The sequence below is a fragment of the Olea europaea genome, chromosome 20 (assembly GCF_002742605.1).
Source record: "Olea europaea var. sylvestris chromosome 20, O_europaea_v1, whole genome shotgun sequence".
NCBI classification, from domain to species: domain Eukaryota; kingdom Viridiplantae; phylum Streptophyta; class Magnoliopsida; order Lamiales; family Oleaceae; genus Olea; species Olea europaea.
In genome coordinates this window covers 1,222,257-1,245,490 of record NC_036256.1, presented here as the reverse complement: position 1 = coordinate 1,245,490, position 23,234 = coordinate 1,222,257, and the positions used below count along the sequence as shown (strand labels likewise).

Genomic DNA, 23,234 nt, shown 5'->3' with positions numbered 1-23,234 from the left:
AAATATAGGGTTACTTGGTTGAAAAAGGGGGATAAATGCACTAAATTTTTCCACAGGGTCGCCAATTCTAATAGGCGGAACAATTTCATCACAGTATTGGAGGTGGATGGGGTTACTTATGAGGAACCACAGGAAATTGGAAGCCAATGGGTGAATTTCTATTAGAATCTCTATCGGGAGCAATTTGAATGGAGGCCAGAATTGGAGGGATTTGATTTTTCTACTATCACGGAGGATGATGCCAGTTGGGTGTACAGACTATTTGGGGAGGATGAAATTTAGGAGGTAGTGTTTAGTATGAACGATGATAAGGCTCCTGGACAGGACGGTTTCTCGTTTTCATTTTACAAGGCGTGTTGGGATGTGGTGCGACTGGACATTGTGGATACTCTAACTTATTTTTTTGAACGTGGCAGGTTCCAGAGAAGTTCTAACGCTACATTTGTTGTGCTGAACCCTAAGAAATCTAGAGCGACTGATATTAAGGACTTTCGCCCTATTAGCTTTGTCAGTGGGGTGTATAAGATTATTGCGAAAGTTCTAGCAAACAGATTAAAGGAGGTGCTGGTGAAAGTAGTGTCCAAGTTTCAGAATGCATTTATGAAAGGGCGTCATATTTTGGACTATGTGCTTATAGCGAATGAATGCATAGATTCAAGAATGTGTCTAAGGGTCCCAGGGATGTTATGTAAGCTCGATATTCAGAAGGCTTATGATCATGTAAATTGGGGATTCCTGTTGTATGTGCTTAGGCGTTGTGGCTTTGGCAATAAGTGGTGTAAATGGATTCAATTCTATATTTCAACTGTTTCGTTCTTAGTTTTGGTCAACGGAACACCTGAGGGTTATTTTCGGAGTAGTAGAGGTTTGAGGCAAGGGGATCCATTGTCTCCACTGTTATTTGTTATTGTGATGGAGGCTTTCAGTAGGATGTTTGAAAGAGTTGTGGGAGCGGGTTTGATAAGGGGTTTTATGGTTGATCACTTGCAAGTGTCCCATTTGTTATTTGCAGATGACACGCTGATTTTATGCGATGTAGATGTTGAACAATTCAGGAACTTGCGTTGTCTGCTCTTATGCTTTGAAGTAGTGTCTGGTTTGAAAATCAATTTGGGGAAATCTGAGACTATTCCAGTAAGGGAGGTTGATAATGTGGAGGAGTTGGCTGATATATTGGGTTGTAAGGTTGCGCGGCTGCCTATGTTATATCTAGGGCTCCCATTAGGGACACAATTTAAAAGTATCCATATCTGGAATGGTATTGTGGCAATGATGGAGAGGAGGTTAGTAGGGTGGAAGTGTATGTACCTCTCTAAGGGAGGCAGACCTACTCTCATTAAATCCACTCTCTCCAATCTCTCTACTTACTTTTTGTCGTTCCACATTTCGGTTGCAGTGGCAAAGAGATTAGAGAGACTTCAAAGGGAATTTCTGTGGGCAGGGTTGGGGGAGGAGAGGAGACTCCATTTGGTCAATTGGGGTATTGTCTGTTTGCTTATGAGGATGGGGGCCTTGGAGTAAGGAGCTTTGTGTTGTTTAATAAGGCCTTATTAGGCAAGTAGTTGTGGCGATTTGGAGTGGAGAGGGAGAGAGAGGGATGGTGTACGGTTGAGGATCGTGGTTTTTATGGGGTGAGTTTGTGGAGGTATATCCGAAGGGGATGGAGTGATTTTCTAGACAAACTGAATTTTGTAGTGGGAAATGGTAATGATATTAGGTTTTGGGATGATTGTCGGTGTGGAGATCAACCGCTAAAGGAGGGATTTCCTTCCTTGAACCGCATTGCTTCAGTGTCTTTTGCTATGGTGAGTGATGTATTAGTCATTCATAATGGGAGCTATAGCTGGAATATTACTTTTGGGAGGGGTCTACAGGATTGAGAATTGGATGATTATTCGTTGTTTATGACCTCTCTACATGAGGCACAAATTTGGGTAGGAGAGGGTGATTGTAGCAGGTAGAGGATAACACGAGATGGTATTTTCTCAGTTCGCTTTTACTTTAGTTTCCTCCTGAGATTTGTGGATAGTTCATTCTCCTGGAAATTGGTGTGGCAATGTAAATTGCCTCCTCGGGTGGCATTCTTATTGTTGATAGTTGTGAGGGGACATGTCTCAACGGTGGATAATCTTCGACATAAAGGTTTTTATGTAACTAAGTGGTGTTATATGTTCAAGAAGGATGAGGAGACGATCGATCATCTGTTCATTCATTGTGATGGTGTTGGTTTTGGAACACTATATTGGCTTCTCAATCTATGAATTGGGTGCTGTCTCGTCGTATAGAGGACGTGCTACGGGCATGAAGGAGAAAACTTCATGATAAGGATAGCAAACTAGCATGAAACCTTATCTCGGGTTGCATTGTATGATGCGTGTGGAGAGAAAGGAACAACCACTGCTTCGAAGACCAAACAAAGACAAGAGAGCAGATAAGAGAAATATTTTACTTTACTTTATATTCTTGGTTTAGTGCCGTGGCTAAAAATCTTGTGGACGGTTGCCTAATTTCATGTTGTTCCTTATTGGCTTAAAGTGATTGTACATCTCCCGTGTATTCTCTTTTAAGTAATAAAATTATCTGATTACCTATAAAAAGAAAAAAAGATTTGAAATTTTTGTTTCTGTATATTGTCGAATCACATCCACCAAATATGTATCTTATCATATTAACTTGGGACTTGAAAGATTGACATAAATGGTGGATCCTCTGTCGATTCTTGAGAAGTAGATACTGCTTAAATTTTTTTCAAAACTATGTGAAGATGAGAGTCTTGTCACTCAGCAATGAGATTGGGTTATATTGGGAGTCTTGGATACTCTAGAACTTTACTGGGGAACATAATCCTTTTTTGCTCGACTATATCCCAATGTAATGGAAATGTTGTTATTTAAATTTCTACAGAAATCACACTAGCAAGAAAACTCAATATCATGCTATCTGATTTTGTGAATCGATCCAACTAATTAATTTATTCTTCATTCTAGATATTCCTTATCTAAGTATGGCATGCTTACAAAATATTTTACAAGCTTTCTTGAGATATTGGTACCAGAAGTTTGCTCTTACTCAATTTTGCTGCTTTCTGGACTTCTATCTGCCAGCAAATTGTACCACCAGTCCTAAATTCCTTTTCTGATCAAGATAGCAGAGTTCGTTATTATGCATGTGAAGCTCTGTATAACATTGCAAAGGTGAGAGATAAACCAAGTACTTTTATATTGTGGTTTTGTCCTACATGTATTTTTGGCTGCACCATTTATGTCATTGGGTTTTGTTCCTGCTAATTTGTAGATTGTGAGGGGAGATTTTATAGTGTTCTTCAATCAGATTTTTGATGCTCTGTGTAAGCTTTCAGCTGACTCGGATGCCAATGTACAGAATGCTGCTCATCTTTTGGATAGACTCGTAAAGGTGGATAATTTTCATTTCTTGTCTATAGCTGTCATTTTCTCAAATTTATTTCAAAAATGTGCTTAGGCATGGTGCTTTGGCAATTATTTGAATGCAGGACATTGTGACAGAGAGCGATCAGTTCAGGTCTGCTGTCTCTTTGCTCTAGTTTCAATACTATTTGTCAGATAAAGTTATTAAATTTATTTGGAAAATTTTTTTCTCTAACTTCCAACTGTTTCTGTTCTATCCTGACACAGCATTGAAGAATTTATACCATTGTTGAGAGAACGAATGAGTGTCCTAAACCCATTTGTGCGACAATTTCTGGTAGGATGGATTACTGTTCTTGACAGTGTCCCGGATATAGATATGCTGGGCTTTCTTCCTGATTTTCTTGATGGTGAGTGTTCATATTTGAGGTTTGACAGATTCTGGCAGCTTTTCGGCCATGCTTTCACACACATGATGAAATTGCAGGCTTATTTAACATGCTAAGTGATTCCAGCCATGAAATAAGGCAACAAGCAGACTCAGCACTCTCAGAATTTCTTCAAGAAATAAAAAACTCTCCAGTAAGATTTATAAATTACACCTCTATTAACTTATGTGGGACTTGTTTAGTTGGTGATACTTGTGCATTATATTTTTTCTCTGGGAAAATTTTCGCAGCCGTCAACAGTTATTATTATTAAGCCCCTGTTTGGGCTCCATTATAATCTGTTTTTGGAAAAAATATATTTTGGAATAGTGATTTTTTTTTTGAAGAATATGTGATTAAAAAAGAAGGAAAAATTTTGGGTTCACGTGTAATATTATTTTATTGAAGAATGTGTGGTTAAAAAGAAGGTAGAGAAAAATGTATTTTGATGACTAAATACAATGCAATTTCTGTGTCTTTCTCCTCATACATCTCTCATGTCTTCCTCTTCCTCTCCCTCTCCCTCTCTTTCTACTTCCTCTCTTTTCATCTTCTAGAATTCTATTGCTAGCTATGTGCGTACTAATTCACATGAGTACCAAGTCTGTTTTAACAAACACTCAAATTTTACTTTCATTTTTAATTCCTGACTTGAGCAGTGCTACTCTTTAAGTCTGTAGATTATGGTCGCATGACTGAAATACTGGTCCAGAGGGCAGCGTCGCTTGATGAGTTTACTCGATTGACTGCTATTACTTGGGTAAGAACATTTAAAGACGCAATTGCTATCGCAAATTGCTTATTCCAATTGCTGAGCAGATTTTTGCGTGCAAGATATTTCCAGTTTATTTAAATTTGTTCAAATGAGTTTCAATACACTGCTATGCTCTGCAGATTAATGAGTTTGTGAAACTTGGTGGTGATCAACTTGTTCCTTATTATGCTGATATTCTTGGGGCCATTCTACCTTGCACGTCAGACAGAGAAGAGAAAATAAGAGCTGTAAGTTTTCATTTTTAAAATCTTCCTTTCAACGTCTTAGTTCATTGCTTCTTCAACTTATTTTTATCATTGTCCATGATTTATTGAACATATCCATTTCGAAGGAACTGTCCACCGTTGTTCACATTCGCTATTAGTTGTTAAATTATATTCTTTCTTGAAGTAAATAACGGCTCAACTTCAATACTTTACGAGTGCTCCGTGGTTAAATTTTGTTATTAGGTTGCTCGTGAGACAAATGATGAACTTCGTGGAATCAAGACTGATCCAACAGAAGGATTTGATGTAGGTGCAATCCTCTCGGTAGCAAGGAGGTAGCTTTCTCTTACCCTGTAAAATACTCGGTTATTTGGTTCAATTGCAAATTTGCCATTCATATGCTTCAATAACGTGCTGTTCCTTTCAGATGGTGACAAAAGAAGCTGGGTAGAATAATTTTTCTTTTCCTTTTAAGATAAGATGTATTATTTTGAAATGCCTCAGAGTAATCGTAATCCACCAAGTTTAGAATTTACTTTTATGTATCAGGCATTTGTCTAGTGAATTGGAGACAACACGTATTGAAGCACTGAACTGGATATTAACCCTTCTAAATAGACATCGAACAGAGGTAATGACGATATAATATAAATTTTGACTCCTTTGCTATTTTTGGAAATCTTCCTTTTCCAATTTTTTAGATGTTTTACATTATTTTTTGTTGATTTTTATAACTGCTTCTGTTGCACTTCAGTGTTCTTGTATTGGTCAGCTATAGTAGCTAACATTTCTAATTAATTGGAAAGACCTTTTTGTGTTCCACGGTTTATGGAGAGAACTGAGAGATTTGATTGTTTTTATTCCTAATACTTGTTTCTGTTGCTTGCCCTGATGCCTTAATAAAATTCAACCTTTTGAACTTCAATTCTTGACGAGCAAGGCATATGAAATTTACTCACCATGTGTTTCTACATTATATTTTCTAATTCTCCTTGGCGTTATATCTTGTCAATCATGACTAGCAGTTTCTGGGGCCCCTCCTGTTGGTGCTGAAGGACCTATTGGTGCTAGATTCTTGTTGTGTCAAGGGCTTGGTAGTGGGCCCCATTCTAAGGCAGTTGTTGGCAACCAGACTTATCTGGCCTTCAATTATATGAGCAATCAAGTGATACGTGCTTTGATAGAATTCTTTCTAATTTTCCTTCTACCTTGGCTGAGGACTTTCAACTCGTATTCACTTTTAGATTTCATTGGACGTTCTCCTTGTTTGTTATCATGGATCAAACCTCCGGTTAAGACAAGGTTGACATGACATAATGTAGTCTAGTAACTCGTACACAAGACAATATGTTTCTTCTGGTCCAAAGATCTATATAACCTAAGAATAGGACAAGTCATTGACGACGACTTGAACTCCTATATGGATTGTCCGATTGTGGTGTTGGTTCAATTTAAGCTTGTGCTCCTGCGCAAATACCTGGAAGATTATTTTGACATCTCTTATCAATGATGTGAAACTCATCATCTCTTTAGGGAAAGACTTCATGTGCTAGTGTTACTAGATTATTGGTGCCCAACTAATACTCCAACGACTACGATCCTGAAATAATCCAACTAGCAACTCAATCCTAACTTTTGGCAATTATGAATCTGAATATATGTTGAAGTCCATAAACCAACTTTTATCTATTCAGTTTGTGGGCAGTCATTAGATTTGTAGTCAATTTTCAGTGAGCTTTCTAGTTTGGCCTGTGTGTTGGGAAAAAATTGTTGTGTTGAAAGACTCCTTGCTGATCCTCTACATTGCTCATAACCAGGTGTGGAGCCAGAATTTCGGTTCAGTGGGGGCAAGACTTAAATATGGGAAAAAGAGATTCGATCATATATTCCATGGCACATTCGTTGTTTCTCTTTAAACTGTTAAATTGTCGTATTTGAAGATTAGTTTCATGTAGATCCACTCTTTATTTGATGCGAGGTATATGAATCTGAAAGTGATATATTTGTTTTTAAAATGAATCCACATGTTCTTTAATATACGTGCAATCTAGGAAAAAAATGCAATGTCTATGGTCTAGTAAGTTGGATTGAACATAATGAGTAATGAAATTTACAACTAATCATTTACATATTTTGTCTAATTTAGGATTTGGTAAATGAACTATACAATATTAGTGAAAAAGTTGATTCTAAAATCTTTTTAAGTATGTTATACACTCGCATCTTGTACTATATACCTAATATATCTTTAATTTCCAATTTAGAGCCAGTAAATTCCAATTTGCTAATTTTGCATTTAGTTCATCAATCATCACTGTAAATAAATTAGCAAACAAATTCTTTTTCATTTTATAAAAATGGTAAATTACTCTAGCCAAAATAAATTATTAAAAGTAAAATGTAAAGGACACTAGCCCATTGAAGACATGCTGTAATGAGGCAAAAAAAAAAAAGGAAATGCTGTGGCTAACTCGCTGAGTGCAAAATTTCAATTCTACAAGCTACACACTAGATCACATCAATATCCAGTGGGAAAAGACTAATGTCGCAAGCCTGAGCTCACTGGGGAAATTGTCCCTGCAGGGCCTATATTGGTTCCCCCCGCTCATATCGTGGGCTACCTCCTTTACGAGACCGTGGGTGTATTTGACTATTTGTAATTGACCTGTATGAATTTTGTTAATGACTTAATGTTGTACTTGAAACCTGAGAAGAAATGTTATTTGCGGATGAAAGTAATTGTTCGTATTGGTTTAAGAAAATAGAAAGAGATTGTTAAATGACATTGGCAGTGGAGAGTGACCCATGCTTTGACCTGTAGAAGTATTTATGGGTATTTATATATGTTATTTACACCCCATTTTCATTTTTCCCGTTTATCCATGATGTATAAGATCCAATCCTTCATATGCCTGTGCTCAAAGATTTGAGCTTATTGATTTTGTTGAGGTGGAGGCCTGCACATACATTTACACTAGGAAAAATTTTCATGCTTGTCTTTTGTCGATAAATCCAGTGGTGACAGTTTAGCAGGTCTCAGGATGGTACTCTGTTGCTAATTTATGGACTGACACTGTAAACTTTCATAAATATAAGCATCAGGAAATGTAACTGCAGTCTGTTTAAATTTCGACCATTTTATGATTAAACTATCTAATGAGACGTGATATAAATCTTATCTTTTACATGGTATATCAGCATCCTCCGTATGCGCTGGTTTCATTTTTGTATTTTTGCAATGTCTGATAGATACCTTGTTAGAAACTTGCTATTTATTATTGTCTCATTATTGGCAATGTTGAGCTTTTATGTTGCTGATTTTGAAAATTTGGTGAGACCTTGCTTTGATGAACTAGATTTCATTTACTACTTTCACAAAAACAGGTTCTGTCTTTTCTCAATGACATTTTCGACACCCTTCTGAAGGCACTTTCTGATCGTTCTGATGAGGTATCATCTTCTGCTGCCTTTTCTGTCATTCATGAATTGCTTATTTTCAATTTAATTTTATATTATTTTATGATTGTTCATTTTGCCTACAGATTTCTGTATCAGTTAAATTGAGCTTGTTTGCCTTTTATACTAATTAGTCAAAGCTTATGCTAGCAGTTTGGTTAGGGAATGTCTTTTTGGATATGAATATTTTTCTGTTTTTTTGATTCAAAATGATGCTGGTAATTTGTCTTCATTGTCATCTTCGTCTTCTATGTTCTTCTTCATTCCTCTTTATGTTAAGGGGGATAAATTAAACCAAATCTTTTAGAGGACTCAAACCCCGTAATGGCTTTCAGTGATATGAGTATTGCCCCGCTTTCTCTTATTTGGAGAACAAGTATAAGAGGAACCCATTTACATGTACTTTACACTCAATTAAGAAGAGGTAAAGGAAATGGAATAGAAACACTGGACATTATATAAATGGTTACAAGTTAGAATAAATAGTTTTCTTCATTGTAAAAGCTGCAAGCTCTAGAATCTGGAAACAATTCATCCAGGTACATATGAAGGATTTATTAATTGTGCGCGACATTGAGAAAAAGTTCCCTGGGTTCCACATATTAAATTCTTGACACTCTTAAAAGCTTTATTAGGTCTTTCTTGCAAACAGTGCACTAACATTAAGAGGACCAAAAATTAGTGTATAGCATATCATCCTCTCAATTACTTGAAGTCAACCTGCTGTACTATAAACATTACCAGCAATGATTCCTCAAGGACTGCACAGCTATGGAATGGATAGAGTCAGGGTAAATTATTGGTTCTTTCTCATCTGCTTTAAGAGTAGCTGATAGAATGCCCTCCTAGTCTGGCTATAGTGTTACTAGGAATTCTTCCCATGTCCAGGCTAAAATGATTTCGCTGTCTATTTGCTTGCATGGATAGTCAGAATTAGAACATGCTCTGTCTGCTTTCTTCTTCCTGCGAGATTGCTCTTGTCAAATGTCTACAATTGAAGGGGGTCTGTCTTGCGAGAATCTCGGACTGGCTTTTAAGAGCTCGTACTCAACATAATATTAGACTGAGATGTTTATTGATATCAGGCACCCCAAAATAATGATTTGGGAGTGTGATATGGATGGTTTCCACCCCCTGAAAAAAAAAGTGATAATAGGCAATTGGGTATGGTTAACCTTCAGTTTTGTGTAAATTCTTGTTGATGCTAGGATATCCTTCTTTCTTACTTATTGCCTTCAGTAGTTCGTTATCTGGTAGGATGGACAGAAAAATGGATAAAAATGAGAGGTGCAAGATGCCTTAACTTTCATAATCTTTTTCTTGTTTTACTTTTCCTCCCAGGTAGTGCTTCTGGTACTTGATGTCCATGCATGCATAGCCAAAGATGACAAACATTTCCACCATCTGATTGTTTATTTAGTTCAGAATTTTCGGGTGGACCACTCTCTGCTGGAAAAGTAGTTTCTTATCCCAGCTGATTTATCCTGAAATAATTGTCTGATACACTTGTATAGTGGATTGAATACTGTTCTTTAATTCTCTCACAGACGTGGTGCTCTAATAATTCGCCGACTCTGTGTGCTGTTGCACGCTGAAACAGTTTATCGGAAGCTTTCCACAATTCTGGAAGGAGAATCTGATTTGGATTTTGCATCTATTATGGTTCAGGTTATTGCATTATTCAAAACAGGAAAACTCTCACGTTTTACATTTCATAACGAGATGAGATATTGTTAAAATTTTGTACAGCCTTGTTTTCCAGCCATTATTTGTGGAATCGTATAGGTAAGAAATTATATGTTGTGCATGTGATGAAGCATGTTTGCACATTCTCTTCTTTTTTTCAGGCATTGAATTTAATTTTGCTCACTTCCACCGAGTTGTCTGACCTACGTGACCTCCTGAAACAATCAATGTTCAATGATGCTGGCAAGAAATTATTTCTTTCGTTATATGCTTCATGGTGCCATTCACCAGGGGCTATAATAAGCCTTTGCCTATTAGCTCAAGTAAGCCTCCAGTTAAATGCTTTTTATTTCATTGTCAAAAAATTTTCAGCCACCACATCCCTTGTTCTCCATCACTTTTTAGTGATAAAACTTAGGATGTGCTACCTCTTACTCAGATTGTTTTGCAGACTTATCAGCACGCTTGTTCCATTATCCAATCACTGGTTGAGGAAGATATTAATGTTAAGTTTTTGGTCCAGTTGGACAAACTGATCCACCTTGTGGAGACTCCTACATTTGCGTACCTTAGGTTACAGGTAATAGTAATTTCTAAAGTGTGTGTGGTGTTGACGAACATGTGTTCATCTTGGGTAGTTTATAAAACCAATGCTTTGTGATTAATTTTGTTATTTAGTATCTATAGATGCATGCAAGCCAATAACCTTGTAATGAACGCATGCATATGTAAAGATGTAGATGACTTGTATCTTCTACATTTGTAATAGCTCATACAGTATGTATTATTTGATGTACTTCTCTATATCCACAAGTACATAAACCACCTTTGCTTGATGTTTATGGGTGTTAGTGATATATATGAATGTGAATGTGTGTGTGTGTGTGTGTGTGTGTGTGTGTGTGCATTGACACTCATGCTTCCTAACTCATGTTACTTCACTCTAATGTTAAGAGCAGGGGACTGAGGACTTGAATAATCTCATCTTTACATCTGAACATGATTGAACATATTTAGTGGCCGTCCCTAGGGCGTGGGAGATATGGCAAGGGTTCAAGGATTAAACTTGTGGTTCTTGGTTTTTATCCCCACCTGCTAGAGGACGTATTCACCAGTTCTTAAAAATGATCAATCACTTCATCACCACTTATAGTTTTGATGTCATGTTAAATATTAGTTGATCGATTTTGTTTTCTGACAAATCATTTGCAGCTTCTTGAACCTCAAAGATATATGTGGTTGCTCAAAGCTTTGTATGGTCTTCTGATGCTGCTTCCTCAGGTATGCAGTTGCCTTAATTACTACCTTGCCGGTGTTTGAAACATTAAAATGCAGCGTGTCAAGTTCAACGTATTCATTCAACAATGGAAATGCACACGTTCAATGTGCTTTTTAATAATGGAACTGACCAGAAGTTAGTCTGCCCTTTGAACGTGAATGGCTTTTTAAATAATTCTCATCCAAACACTTCCTTTGCTTCAGTATACAAGTTATTTATCAGATCATGGTCAATTCACTCAATAGACATGGCAATTGACTTTGATTTATGCATCAAAGTTGTAGCCCATGAAGTCATATATATTTGAGCTAATTTTTCATCAGTTTAAGTTGGTTGATGTTAAGTCATTTGATTATTCATTGGAGGAGTTTTTGAGTATTTTCAGATATAATTAAGTGAAAATTCATTTCCATTCTTGACGATGTTCAGAACGTCTTCCTTCCTATGCACCTGGTTGGGACATCCTTCAGGAAGTACTTGTGAAATTGTGGATACTTTTTAATAGAACATTCTTTTGATGATTGTACCACTGACATGGCAGTCATAAAACCTTAAGATTATTGTGTCATAAGGGCTTTAACATTTGTTGTACGAGTAAATATCACTGGTTGAGATATATATTATGGTTAGTGCTCATATCAATGTGATTTGTATGTGTTGATTTGCTGCCGCTAAGATCTGTTAGTTTATTTTTATATGATGCAGCAAAGTCTAGCCTTCAAGATTCTCAGGACTCGTTTAAAAACTGTACCTCCATACTCCTTCAGTGGTGAACAAATATCATCAGGAAGTGCACTATTGGAGGCTAATTACATGGGAATATCACAAATTTCAGAGGATGGTGATCCATTTCATGATTCACCTAATGTGTACAATGGCATAAACTTTATTTCAAGGCTGCAGCAGTTTAAGCACATTCAGCAGCAGCATCATATGCATTCTAAATTGCAGGCACAGTCTCGCTGCAATTCTTCATCTGCAAAGGTTTGTAGTGCTTTCCAGTGTCTACTTAATTTCCTATTATCCTTGGACTAGTTTATTCAACGACTATTTTAACTTAGTTATATTTTTCGTTAAATCTGCGAGGATGATAAAATGGAAGAGGAAGAGAGTTTGGGTTAAATGACTTGAGTTTAGGCAATTGAGATCCCCTTATATATATAGCCCTTGTTTGATCCCCATTCTTTGGAGAAAATGAATTCTTATACAGTGTTTTGACAAAATTTCAACTACACATTCTTCAATAAAATAATATTACAAGCAAATTCAAAACTTTTCTTTATTTTTTAACCACACATTTCACATCAATACACTATTAAAAAATTCATTTTTTCCCTCCAAATGGGGCTCAAACAAGGGCATAATGTACAATAATGCATTTGATTTCAGTGTTCCCATGCATGCTTAACATGCAATGTGTATCCAAGTCAGAGCCAAGCTTGGATTCTTGTGAATTTGAGTGAGGAAGAATCATTTGTTGAATATTTTGTATATTGTTGAATAAAATGGAAAAAAAATAATTGTAAATTGATCTTCGATTAGCTAATGCTCGATATTATTTGTCGATTCATGAAGCTAATCTTCATATAACTTTTCATTTTGTTTTTCTAAGTTTGCTCATGTTGAGTGTGATCAGGAGGTTCAAAGACCAGAAGATCCAGAACAACCTTCATTGGCGCCGGATAATAGCTTGCCTCCATCAAGATCCTCGCGCAGAGGTCCCGGACAGTTACAACTTTAACTGTTTTCCTCTCTCATTGAGGTTAATTATACAGTGACTTCAGTATTCAAGCCCGGTGACGTCTGGTAAAATTGTAAATTGTATATCATCAGGAGCTTTGCCCTGTTGAATCCTCGAAGGACAGGGGACGGTGGATAGTGGGTTTGAAACCAAGATGTTCTTTATTCTCATGGATGGAGGAGGTACCCATATGGTTATGTTATTTTTATTGAAAAACCATATGGGCAAGAGGCAGTAGATACTTGGTTCAGGTTATTACAAGTTTGTTCATGTTATTTATTTATAATTATTATTCATCTATCACAACAATTACAATAAAAATAGTATTCGTGTATTGTCTGTAGGGACTACTTTCTTGTTTCTTCCTTGTCTTCTCGTCTTGTTTAGTTTTGAACGTTTGCACCTTTGCTATCACTTTTGATATCTCCAGAGAGCAAACTGGCACGGACAATGTATATAATAATGATTGAAGTAATAAAATCAAGCTTTTGATGAATCTTTCGAGTATGTGGTTTTCAACTTAAATGTAGGGTAAGGGAATATGGTTCTTTTTTTTTTTTTTTTGGGGGGATCGATACATATAAATTATTATAGATAAAAATGATCGATAGATAAATATATAATGTTTGTGGATACCATGAAATGTTTAGATAATAATTTCACCAATTATGAATGGCTTATAATCATTAGTCAAACATGGATTTTTTTTTTATTTTTTTCTTTGATAGATTATAACTTATGAATTCTACAAAATAATTACGGATAAAGGGTGAATAAAAATTGTGAATTTTACTAAACGTGTGAATAATAATAATGTGAAAAAAATAATAATAAAATAAAATTTCTAAACGAGCAGATATGTGATACAAAAATTCTACCTACTTTTATTTATTTTTTAACCACGTATTAAAATCACCACTCCAATTTTTATTTATTTATTATTATTTTTTTTCAGGGAAAAAAAAAAAAAAAAAAAACTCAAACGTTAAATAGAGGCTAAATTACATTGGCTGCATTCATGGACATGCCACTACGGTTAAATACACATCCGATCCGCTCAGGAAGGGGATTAGATTTCCATGTACAGAGAGATTATGTAATACAAAGTTCTCTTTTTTCTACTTCCATTTCCTGATACAAGATAGATAGATTGATTTTACTATATTTTAATTTTGGTTCAATATGATGAGGAGAGGCATCAAGTCTTATCCAGGATCTTTGACATAGTTTTAGAGCCTCGTTCTTAGAACTTTTTCTCATTTTCTTTTTTTTTTTTTCACGACAGGAAGATCAAACTCTCCTCCCTCCAATCATCTCCTTTCAGTCGTTGTTTGAACGAATTCTCTATTTGTCGTCTTTCTCCCCCAAATTCCAATATCTTCCAAAAAACATCAAAAACGTTAATTGTGCAGTATATATTCATCTATCCCTCATTAAGCATACACACATGTTCAGCATAAACAGAGTCGAATATGACGATTAAGAGTTTGAAAATTGCAAGAAGGAGAAATTTGCCCTTGTTCCTGTGGACCCTATCAATATTCCTTATGTTCGATAAGCGGCTTGAGGATGGTCGCATGTTGGCGGATTATAACATCCAAAACCTTGCACCTAGTTTTCCGTCTTCGGGGCGGTATGCAAATTTTTTTAAAGACCCTAACAGTAAAAACCATTACTTTGGAGGTGGAACAACCAAAGCAATAGCGGTTTGCATGTCGGAGTGGATTTAGTTTTTTGTGGAGGAAGTGGATGAGTTCGATGGATTGTCGATGTGGTGGGAACTGGGAATGGTCAGTGATGTGGCAATGAAGGCGACGGTTTAGGGTCGATGGGTCTCATGGATTCAACACGTGTAGTAAAGTGCCTGCGCCATTAGTTTCATTTTACCCGAATCGATGTGAGCCGAAATTCCAATTCTTCGGAGCATCTGCAACGATTCCTTCCACCATGCCTCATCCTTCAGTCGAAGGGCGACGAGGTTGTGATTTTGGGTGTGGTGTCCATTGAAGCGATCTATGATTTTGGGTGTGGTGAGGAAGAAGCGTTCTAAGATTGTTAAATAGTTGGGTGGTGTTCCTTTTTTATGTTTATTGTGGGTTTGGCTGATTTTCTTTTAGTGGAAATTACAAAATTCCCGACTTTTAAAGATCTCAGTGCAAAAATGAGGTGAGATGGTTTTTTATGCAGATTTCATGTATGAATTTAATTATTAATATTAACACAAAATATTTCATCCCCAATTCGGCCCTAAAATTCATTTCACACAGCAATCAGCATCTTCTCTCCTCACTTTCTCCCGTTAACATACGGTTCCGCCGCCCACAGTCAGAGAGAGCCTTTGACGTCGTCTTGCAGCGATGCTTTACCTTTCACATCGTCGCATCGTTAGCGACGGTCGCTCGCCATTTTGAGGTGCTTCGCCGCTTCAACGCGGCACAGGAACCACTGTCGCAAGGTTTTGATGGTGTTTTGTGTAGTGTGGTGTGGTGTTTACGGTGGTGTAGTGGTGGATCTGGTGCAACTGTTGCCATTTTTTGATTTGTGATTTCGACGGTTGGGGGTGGTCTGCAAACGATTTCTCTATCCAGCGTGGATATGGGTGGCTTTGGTGACTTCATGTAGTGTCGAGTGCAATGGATCTAGGTAGGATGGCGACGGTGGTGGTCTAGTTGTGGTCGGCGTTTGGTGGTGGTTTTGAATGTATTGGTGCGTTGTGGATGGTGATGATGGTTATTGATGCAGGTGGTGGAGGTGGCCGATTTGTGGTATGTGTGCGATTTTGTTGGTGCAATGTGGGTAGAAGTCAATTCTGTTGGTGCGATGTGGGTGGTGGTGTAGAGTGCGGCGGCGGCGGTTGTGGTGATGCAAGTTGGTGGTTTTGGTTGATTGTCGGTATTTTTTCTTCTTTTTTTAGTTGTTGGTGGTCTGTGACCTTAAAATTTGATGGTCCGTGACTAAAAAATAATATGTGACCTGAACGATCTGGTTTGTGACTTTAAAATTTGATGATTTGTGACTTCAATGATTTGGTTTGTGACTTTAAAATTTGATGATCTGTGACTAAAAAATAATATGTGATCCATAAAATTTTTCATTTGTAACCTCGAAATAATCTGTGACCTACAAGATTTTTCATTTGTGACCTCGAAATAATATGTGACCAATTAATTTGATGATATGTAACCATTAAAAAAATCTGTGACCATTAATTATTTAATCGTGACTTTATTATATTTATTTAATAAATATTTTTAATTAATTAAATCTAAGCTTGAATTTTGGATTTTCAAACATTTTACTTGAATTTTAAAATGGTGTAAAGAATACACCTTAAATATGAATTTTTCCCCAAAAAAAAAAAAATTACACATAAAAAACTAATTTTTTTTATCAAAAAAATAAAAAATACCTTTAAAAAAATGTTGTTGGCCCGGGGGGGGGGGGGGGGGAAAACCCCCCCCCCCCCCCCCCCCCAACAACAAGTATTTCACTCTTGTATCAACAAAGACAGTAGGGCCGTAGGGGTACCCCCATTGGTCTAGGTGGAGACCTAAAATCCCGCCTAGGCTTTAAGGTGTTTCAGAAAAAAATTCCATGATTATGACCGGTCCAAGATAATGAAATAATTATAAATCTTCATAAAGTAGTTATAACATTTGAAGAAATACTGAGGCTTTAAAAGTAACGTCTCTGAGATTGGAAATCTGTTAATCTTTTTACTACAATAAATCATTCAAATGTTTCCTAATTTATCATTATAGGAGAATTGCAGCCATGTGAAGACAAGATTGCTACTTAAGCAACTAAACCTACCTTAAAACATGAATGAAACAGAGTAAACTCAATTCCCAAACAATAAAAGAAACTAAATAATAAGTGGGTACTTAACCACACATGAAACCGTTGGATAAATATAGCTACAGGCTAAACTAGACAAGAATAATGCAAATCACTCTTAGTGAAGGAACAGGAATAACCTTTGTCAAAGTTGTTACTTTTCCAGGAGGAGAAGCCCGAGATATATTTCTATCACCATCCACCAGTAAATAACGACACCCACTAACATGATATGCATTCTCACCTCCCCATCCTCTCGATAGTTTCTCCTCAACCCAGAACATCTTTAGCGATGCCTGAAATATAGTGACTATTACGTAAGGTTTGCACAGAAACGGAAATGCTACAAGTAACCAACTACGACATTGTTACATTTACCAGAGAAAACACATTGCTGCATTTTTTTAATTTTTTTAAAAACATAAACATGTTATTATTATGATAAAGGCTAATCTTCCAAATATCCATAACACGTCAAAGCAAAAGTCCAATATTTCAATGGCCACCATACTTCATTAGCAACAAAAGTTCCATAGCTGAGATAAGGGGGAGTAGAAGATGGAGAGGGGGCAGTCACCCATGACGGAACGTGAGGATGAAATTATAATAAAAATAAAACTGGTCAACATGTTACAAGATATCATTTTACATAACAAATTTGTAAAACTGACATTCTGTGAAGCATGATAGTAGCTTGAGTTAGGTCATTACCCAGAGGATATATATCTTATCATTTTAACTGACAAGTCACGCTTTAAATGTATAGAAATTCAAAACTATAATATATTGGACGTGTTTCAGACAAAAAATTTCAAACCCATCACATCTTGACCATCCACTCAACAAACATAAACTTTGACAACCCAAATTCGATTTCTGTCAGTCCAGCTGGAAATCTTCTATTAGTCTGGTCTATAAGTCCACCATCCCTACGAGTCCAATCATCATTCATCCCACTTGAAAACAACAATCTGTACATGATTTTCACCTAAGTTTAAAAGGGCTCAATCACCTACCGAGGCGTTTTACCTTTTTGAGGTGAGGTTTAAGCCTTGAGTGGTTTTCAGTCTCGAGTTTACATTACAACCATTTCGACTTATGTTAGTGGGTCTGGAGTCCACTATCAAGTTCTAATATATGCGTCAGACATAATTGAGTTATATAAAGTTGTTGATAAATTTGTAATAAAGCTCTTCGGGTGTATCTTATGGATGTGAATTATGCATAACGAGCAAAAAAACCTCAAAGAATGAATAAAATTGCACCAGAAAGTTCAATATTGGACCAGTCCAAACTAAGCAGAGAAAACAAAAACTCACATTTTCAAGGATTTGTCGCTTCACCATAGCAATCCCTTGCTCCCCATCGAGGACAGATGAGACTGGAATGAGGAGTATCACAGTAAGGCTTCGGAGCTGATAAGCACATAAATACATTCTCTCCTCTGTTTGCTTAAGCCAAATTGTTGGGCTTGTTGGAATTGGACAACCAAACTCTGCACCCCAAATATTGGAAACAAGAAAACCATCCTTCCCCTTAGACCATTTGTCATGCTGCAAGGGCCTCACAACATGATAACTGCGATTTCCGATTGGGGATGTATCACCTGAATTATAATATTGATCTACACTTGGACTAGAATTTGCCATTACAGCTCCCGCAGAAGTATTACACGCAGTGCTTTCTTTATGCAGATAGGACCAAGAACTTGCCATGGAGGATAGAGCTTGAGGGGTTAACCTTAGGACAGCATATGTAAAAAGGTTTACGGTGTCATCCTGACAAAAAGGAATAAATAGTGTTATGCCCTATCTAAATTTAGATCAATCCCAGGCATCTCACCGAATTTAGCTACATCTGAAGGGTGAAATGTTTTTCGTCCTCTTCCTGATGCTAAGAGGGGAAATGTAGAAGAAATGAGAACAAAACATCAAACCGTACAGGAGAGAGTGTTGTGGACACCAGCAGGTCCTGGAACATTGTAAGCGAGTAGCACTTTGAGTTCCCAGCACAGGATTCTAATACTCTGACAAGTGACTGCAGAACAAGATACAAGGTGAAAAATAAAAAAGATTTTTCAATAGCTTACTATGTTAGCCAACAGCATAGTTGAAACGAAGCACAGAAAATTCAAATGTATAAAACGGCAGTGTTATTTGAGAAATTACACCACAGCCGTACTTTTCCTTTAAACACAGTTTATCTCCTAACTGTGTACCGGGAAGTCCTACTTTTACTTCAATAAGAATTTAATAGGAAAGACCCAATTTTTTAGATACTTCCATAAAAAGAAAACAAAATCCCAAAAATATCTTGCATCAACTTCCCCTTTTACAACAACTTATGTGTAATGCATTGTTCTATGCATAGAGTAAACTCTTGTTACTTCGAACTTCAAACTCCTACCAAACATAATGTGTGTCGATAGGATTTATCAAAAAATAATGTGTGTCCATAGGATTTTCTTTTTAATATTTTTTTCCCTTAAATTTTAGCAAGTAATCAAACATTACCAATCATCTACGACCAAAGATTTGCTTTTCCTGATCATTAAATAATCATTAGAGTGAAAGAAATTAAGGGTTATGACTCAAAACTTCGTGACTCTATTCTTGTGTCTGTGAAGATGTCATCGAGTCTTATAAGTGAGGATAGGCAATTTTTTTCTTGAAACAGGTGGAACTGGACCAGATTCAAATAGAATCGGCCGGTCTAGCTCCGGTTCCTCTACTAAATGGGTTGGCTTTGCGACGGGACTATGTGCTGAGAACCGATTAGTTATAATTCGATTCTCGATGCTACCTTGAGAACCAATTATGAATTTTTCTCTCCTGAATTCCCTTTTTTGCCAGTACATTGCACCAAGATGCGCCAAATGTTTGAACACGCTTCTTCTTTCCTTTGCTGCAAAGTCTAATGGGGGTAATCAAAATCCAAATCTAAATGATTTTATAAATACTTCATAAATTCATAGCTTTAATGGAACTCCAATAAGAAAAAATATATTTTTAATTCAATCTTTCGTAAGAATTCAATATTCTTCTTGTTCCCAAATTGGCGACCATCAAGATCATAATCTTCTCCTTGAGAATTATTGAAGTTAATGAGGTTATAAACGCTACATGTATTTTTCAATATATATTATTGTATAAATTTTCTTAATAATTAATTTTTGATTCGGATTTTATAGATTATGATGATGCTTAATAGTTTTTTTCGACTTTATCAATTGATCTTGAACATTGGAGTTGGATTTTTGCTCGTTTTCTTGTTTAATTGATTTTTTATTATTAAAATACAAGAATGACGGGTGGTTTCATACTCAATTTTTGTCTATTTTCAACATGACAAGTAGTTCCATACTTTATTTTTATAACTTTTTAATAAAAAAATCGAACTGGATCAGAACCCGTTGGTTCGATTGTGGTTTAGTTCCATAGTTGCACATGTAACTAATTGTTCTATTTCTAAAATTTTTATTGGTACTCGGTTCAATTCGGTTTCCTTCGAAACTGGACTGTGTCCACTCTTACTTGTGAGAATTCATTCATTTAAAATTACTCCACAATTTATGAAAGAGAACCCAATATAGAATTCAATCTTCAGAAAAGGTTTAAATAAGAAATCTTGACAGAGTCATGGTAAGTATGTAAGACTTGTTTGAAATATTTCTCAAAAAATTGGAACTTAGCAACCCAGAAAGTTGCAGCTAGTACTTATTTCCAAAGAATGGAAGGTTGGACTTAAACGTCTATTATCCCATATATCCCTGATAAATCATGCAATATTGCATTATTTTGTAAAATATGAATCTAATAATACTTAATATATCAAGTCAGAGACTAACACCCAACATGTACTCTTAACCATTATCTCTGGGCAGAATTTTTTTTAACAAGAGAGCTAATTTCTTCCTTCCAATTGATTTCCTTTCCAAGTGAAAAGCCTCAATGATTAGTAAGCATACCCAGTTTACTTATATAAGTAGAAAATAGTAAACTAATAACAGTTTATATGTCAGAGGAAATGAAAGCAAAGCAAATGCCATCTTCCCATAAGGGACAAAAGAAAATTATCAAATTTATCACATTTAAGAATAAAAAATAGTACCTAAAGACCAACCTGAACATCAATTGCAGCCTCCCGTCCCACAGTATTGTGGTTTACTGCTAACTTTATGGCAATAGCTATAATGTTAAGTAATTTTAATGAAATTTCTTATCTATATTATGGAGAATATTAACAAGTAAATGCTTTAGGTTCAAATTATGAGACTATAAGGCTATTCCTTCTTTTAACTTTTCTTTTTCACGCCAATTTGAAGGATGTCTCTTTTTACTCAAATATAACTTAAAAGTCATTAATAACAGTTGAAGATCTGTATATATTATCAAGGATGAAAAACTGAAGAAATAAATTTATTTTGATAATATCCACCACAACATCCTCTCTGCAGCTTCTAAACGGATAACTCTCTTTGCAGCTTTGGCCACGAAGAACTGAAGAAGAAACCACAAGATACCATTGTTTGTTGTGGATACGCAAGACCAAACCAATCCAATCCAACAATGAGAGACAGAGAAGACAAAGTCCAATTATCTCTCAAACTCTCCAGTTCACATGGAATGCTCACTTGAGTCAAATGACCCCAATAACATGCAGTCACGTTAATGCAGGAAAAACTAAGGCTTCAGCAAAACAAACTTAGTAAAGAGTTAAAACAAGTTAAGTTCAAACACTCATAACACCATGGCCAGAATTTTCTCCCTTTGGTAGCATGTAACTTAGCATCATAATTATGTGAAAGTAAATTCAGAAAGTATACATGTAAAAATGAGCGTCCAAGTAATAACCTAGTGAAAGTGATGAGTCCTTCGCTGAGGCCAATGACAGAGAGCTGAGTGGTAAATGGCAAATCAGCAGGATGGAAGAAGAGAATCTTGTCCAGCTCCTCACCTTCATTTTGCCCCCTTCTCAAATCAAACACACACAGTTTTACAGCTTCACTAGCATTGCTCCCAGATGATAATACCATCTCTAATCCTACTTTTCCTGCAACATTCGTGAAGAAAGTTAAATCCCAGTACAATACACACCAATTTCAAACTACTTAAATTAGATTAGGAATCAGATTTTATTTATTTCTTAATCAAACCATTTATATTTCACGGGTCCAGCAGCATGATTATCAATTTTTATTTTTTTTATATGTTTGATAACGAATTGAAAACCCCATTCTTTATTAACAGGGGGGAAAAAAGGAATGATAACAGGAACATAAATGGCTTAATTATTAAACACGCCCATGATTTGTTCCATTAATTAACCTCCGAACAGAAAGTCTAACAAAATTAAGTAGAATTTAAGATATGATTGAGAATTACTATTTCATACTTGAAATATGAAATTGAAAGTAATTACAAACCTGCAGCTTAATTTGAAATCCAACAAAATATACAACCCACTGCCCGGAGAGATCCTACAGAGTTTTCCTTTTTCCTTTTTTTTTTTCCCTTCCCCGTATTTGCGCATATTATAATCCTGACACGTCCGTCCCAATTTTATATATTGTAATTTTCACTCTGGATCCCCAATCTTTTCAATTTATGAACATTTCATCCTCAATCTTTTTTATCCTCTTTTTCATACTTGAAATATGAAATTGAAAGTAATTACAAACCTGCAGCTTAATTTGAAATCCAACAAAATATACAACCCACTGCCCAGAGAGATCCTACAGAGTTTTCCTTTTTCCTTTTTTTTTCCCCCCTTTTTCCCTTCCCGTATTTGCGCATATTATAATCCTGACACGTCCGTCCCAATTTTATATATTGTAATTTTCACTCTGGATCCCCAATCTTTTCAATTTATGAACATTTCATCCTCAATCTTTTTTATCCTCTCCCCCATCCCTGAGCCTTTTATTTTTCCTATGGAAAGGATAAAAAAATAGATAAGGAAATGAAATCACCACATAAATAAAAAAGATTAGGGACCTACAGTGAAATTTATCCTTATATAATGATGTAGATTAAAATCTACTACAAATGTTAAATTAAAAACAACAATTAATTTTAACTACATATTTCATTTATTTACAACTTGGTTTATCAATTCAGTGACTTGGGCATTGGACGTTCCTAAAATAGGTACTATTGGATCCAATTCCCAAAAAAAAAAAAAATAATAAAATAAAATCAATTGTGTCGAACTTTCCATTTTTGGAATTCAACTCATATTTCATCAATTTTTATTAAAATTTACTGAAAAATTGAGTTTAATTACACTAAAACAGGACCATGATACGGAGGAATGATTTAGTGTGGAGGCGTGAGTACACGTACTTATGTGATTAATAATAATATTTTAAGCATTTCAAAATTAAGAGAATGAAAACAGTGGATGTACAGGAAACATTTGATTTTCACTTTTGTCCTTAT

The 23,234-nt window shown here is 35.8% G+C and overlaps 2 protein-coding genes across 4 annotated transcripts in view; one reads left to right on the top strand and one right to left on the bottom strand.

Moving 5' to 3' along the window:
• Window positions 1-13,453, top strand: part of LOC111369349 (protein VAC14 homolog) — an 18,073-nt gene extending 4,620 nt beyond the window's left edge. For 2 of the 3 annotated variants that reach the window (XM_022990831.1, XM_022990829.1), the window contains 17 exons: window positions 3,105-3,194; window positions 3,295-3,414; window positions 3,512-3,540; window positions 3,654-3,796; window positions 3,874-3,968; window positions 4,488-4,574; window positions 4,709-4,816; window positions 5,039-5,130; window positions 5,345-5,426; window positions 8,180-8,245; window positions 9,593-9,708; window positions 9,799-9,919; window positions 10,099-10,260; window positions 10,377-10,517; window positions 11,150-11,218; window positions 11,922-12,200; window positions 12,853-13,453. In XM_022990831.1, the coding sequence (XP_022846599.1) occupies window positions 3,105-3,194; window positions 3,295-3,414; window positions 3,512-3,540; window positions 3,654-3,796; window positions 3,874-3,968; window positions 4,488-4,574; window positions 4,709-4,816; window positions 5,039-5,130; window positions 5,345-5,426; window positions 8,180-8,245; window positions 9,593-9,708; window positions 9,799-9,919; window positions 10,099-10,260; window positions 10,377-10,517; window positions 11,150-11,218; window positions 11,922-12,200; window positions 12,853-12,957 (1,905 nt within the window). In that variant the 3' untranslated portion in view covers window positions 12,958-13,453. The remainder of the gene's footprint in view (window positions 1-3,104; window positions 3,195-3,294; window positions 3,415-3,511; window positions 3,541-3,653; window positions 3,797-3,873; window positions 3,969-4,487; window positions 4,575-4,708; window positions 4,817-5,038; window positions 5,131-5,344; window positions 5,427-8,179; window positions 8,246-9,592; window positions 9,709-9,798; window positions 9,920-10,098; window positions 10,261-10,376; window positions 10,518-11,149; window positions 11,219-11,921; window positions 12,201-12,852) is intronic. The other variant, XM_022990830.1, reaches the window with a different exon arrangement.
• A 3,418-nt stretch (window positions 13,454-16,871) lies between these two features.
• On the bottom strand, window positions 16,872-22,308 carry LOC111369276 (vacuolar fusion protein CCZ1 homolog A-like). The gene is made up of 6 exons (XM_022990726.1): window positions 22,220-22,308; window positions 21,490-21,846; window positions 20,917-20,981; window positions 18,736-18,831; window positions 18,114-18,572; window positions 16,872-17,090 (listed from the first exon to the last, which is right to left on the bottom strand). Exons 2-6 carry the CDS (start codon window positions 21,827-21,829, stop codon window positions 16,887-16,889), a joined length of 1,164 nt encoding a protein of 387 aa, XP_022846494.1. The 5' UTR covers window positions 21,830-21,846; window positions 22,220-22,308; the 3' UTR covers window positions 16,872-16,886.
• Between the last annotated feature and the right edge of the window lie 926 nt (window positions 22,309-23,234).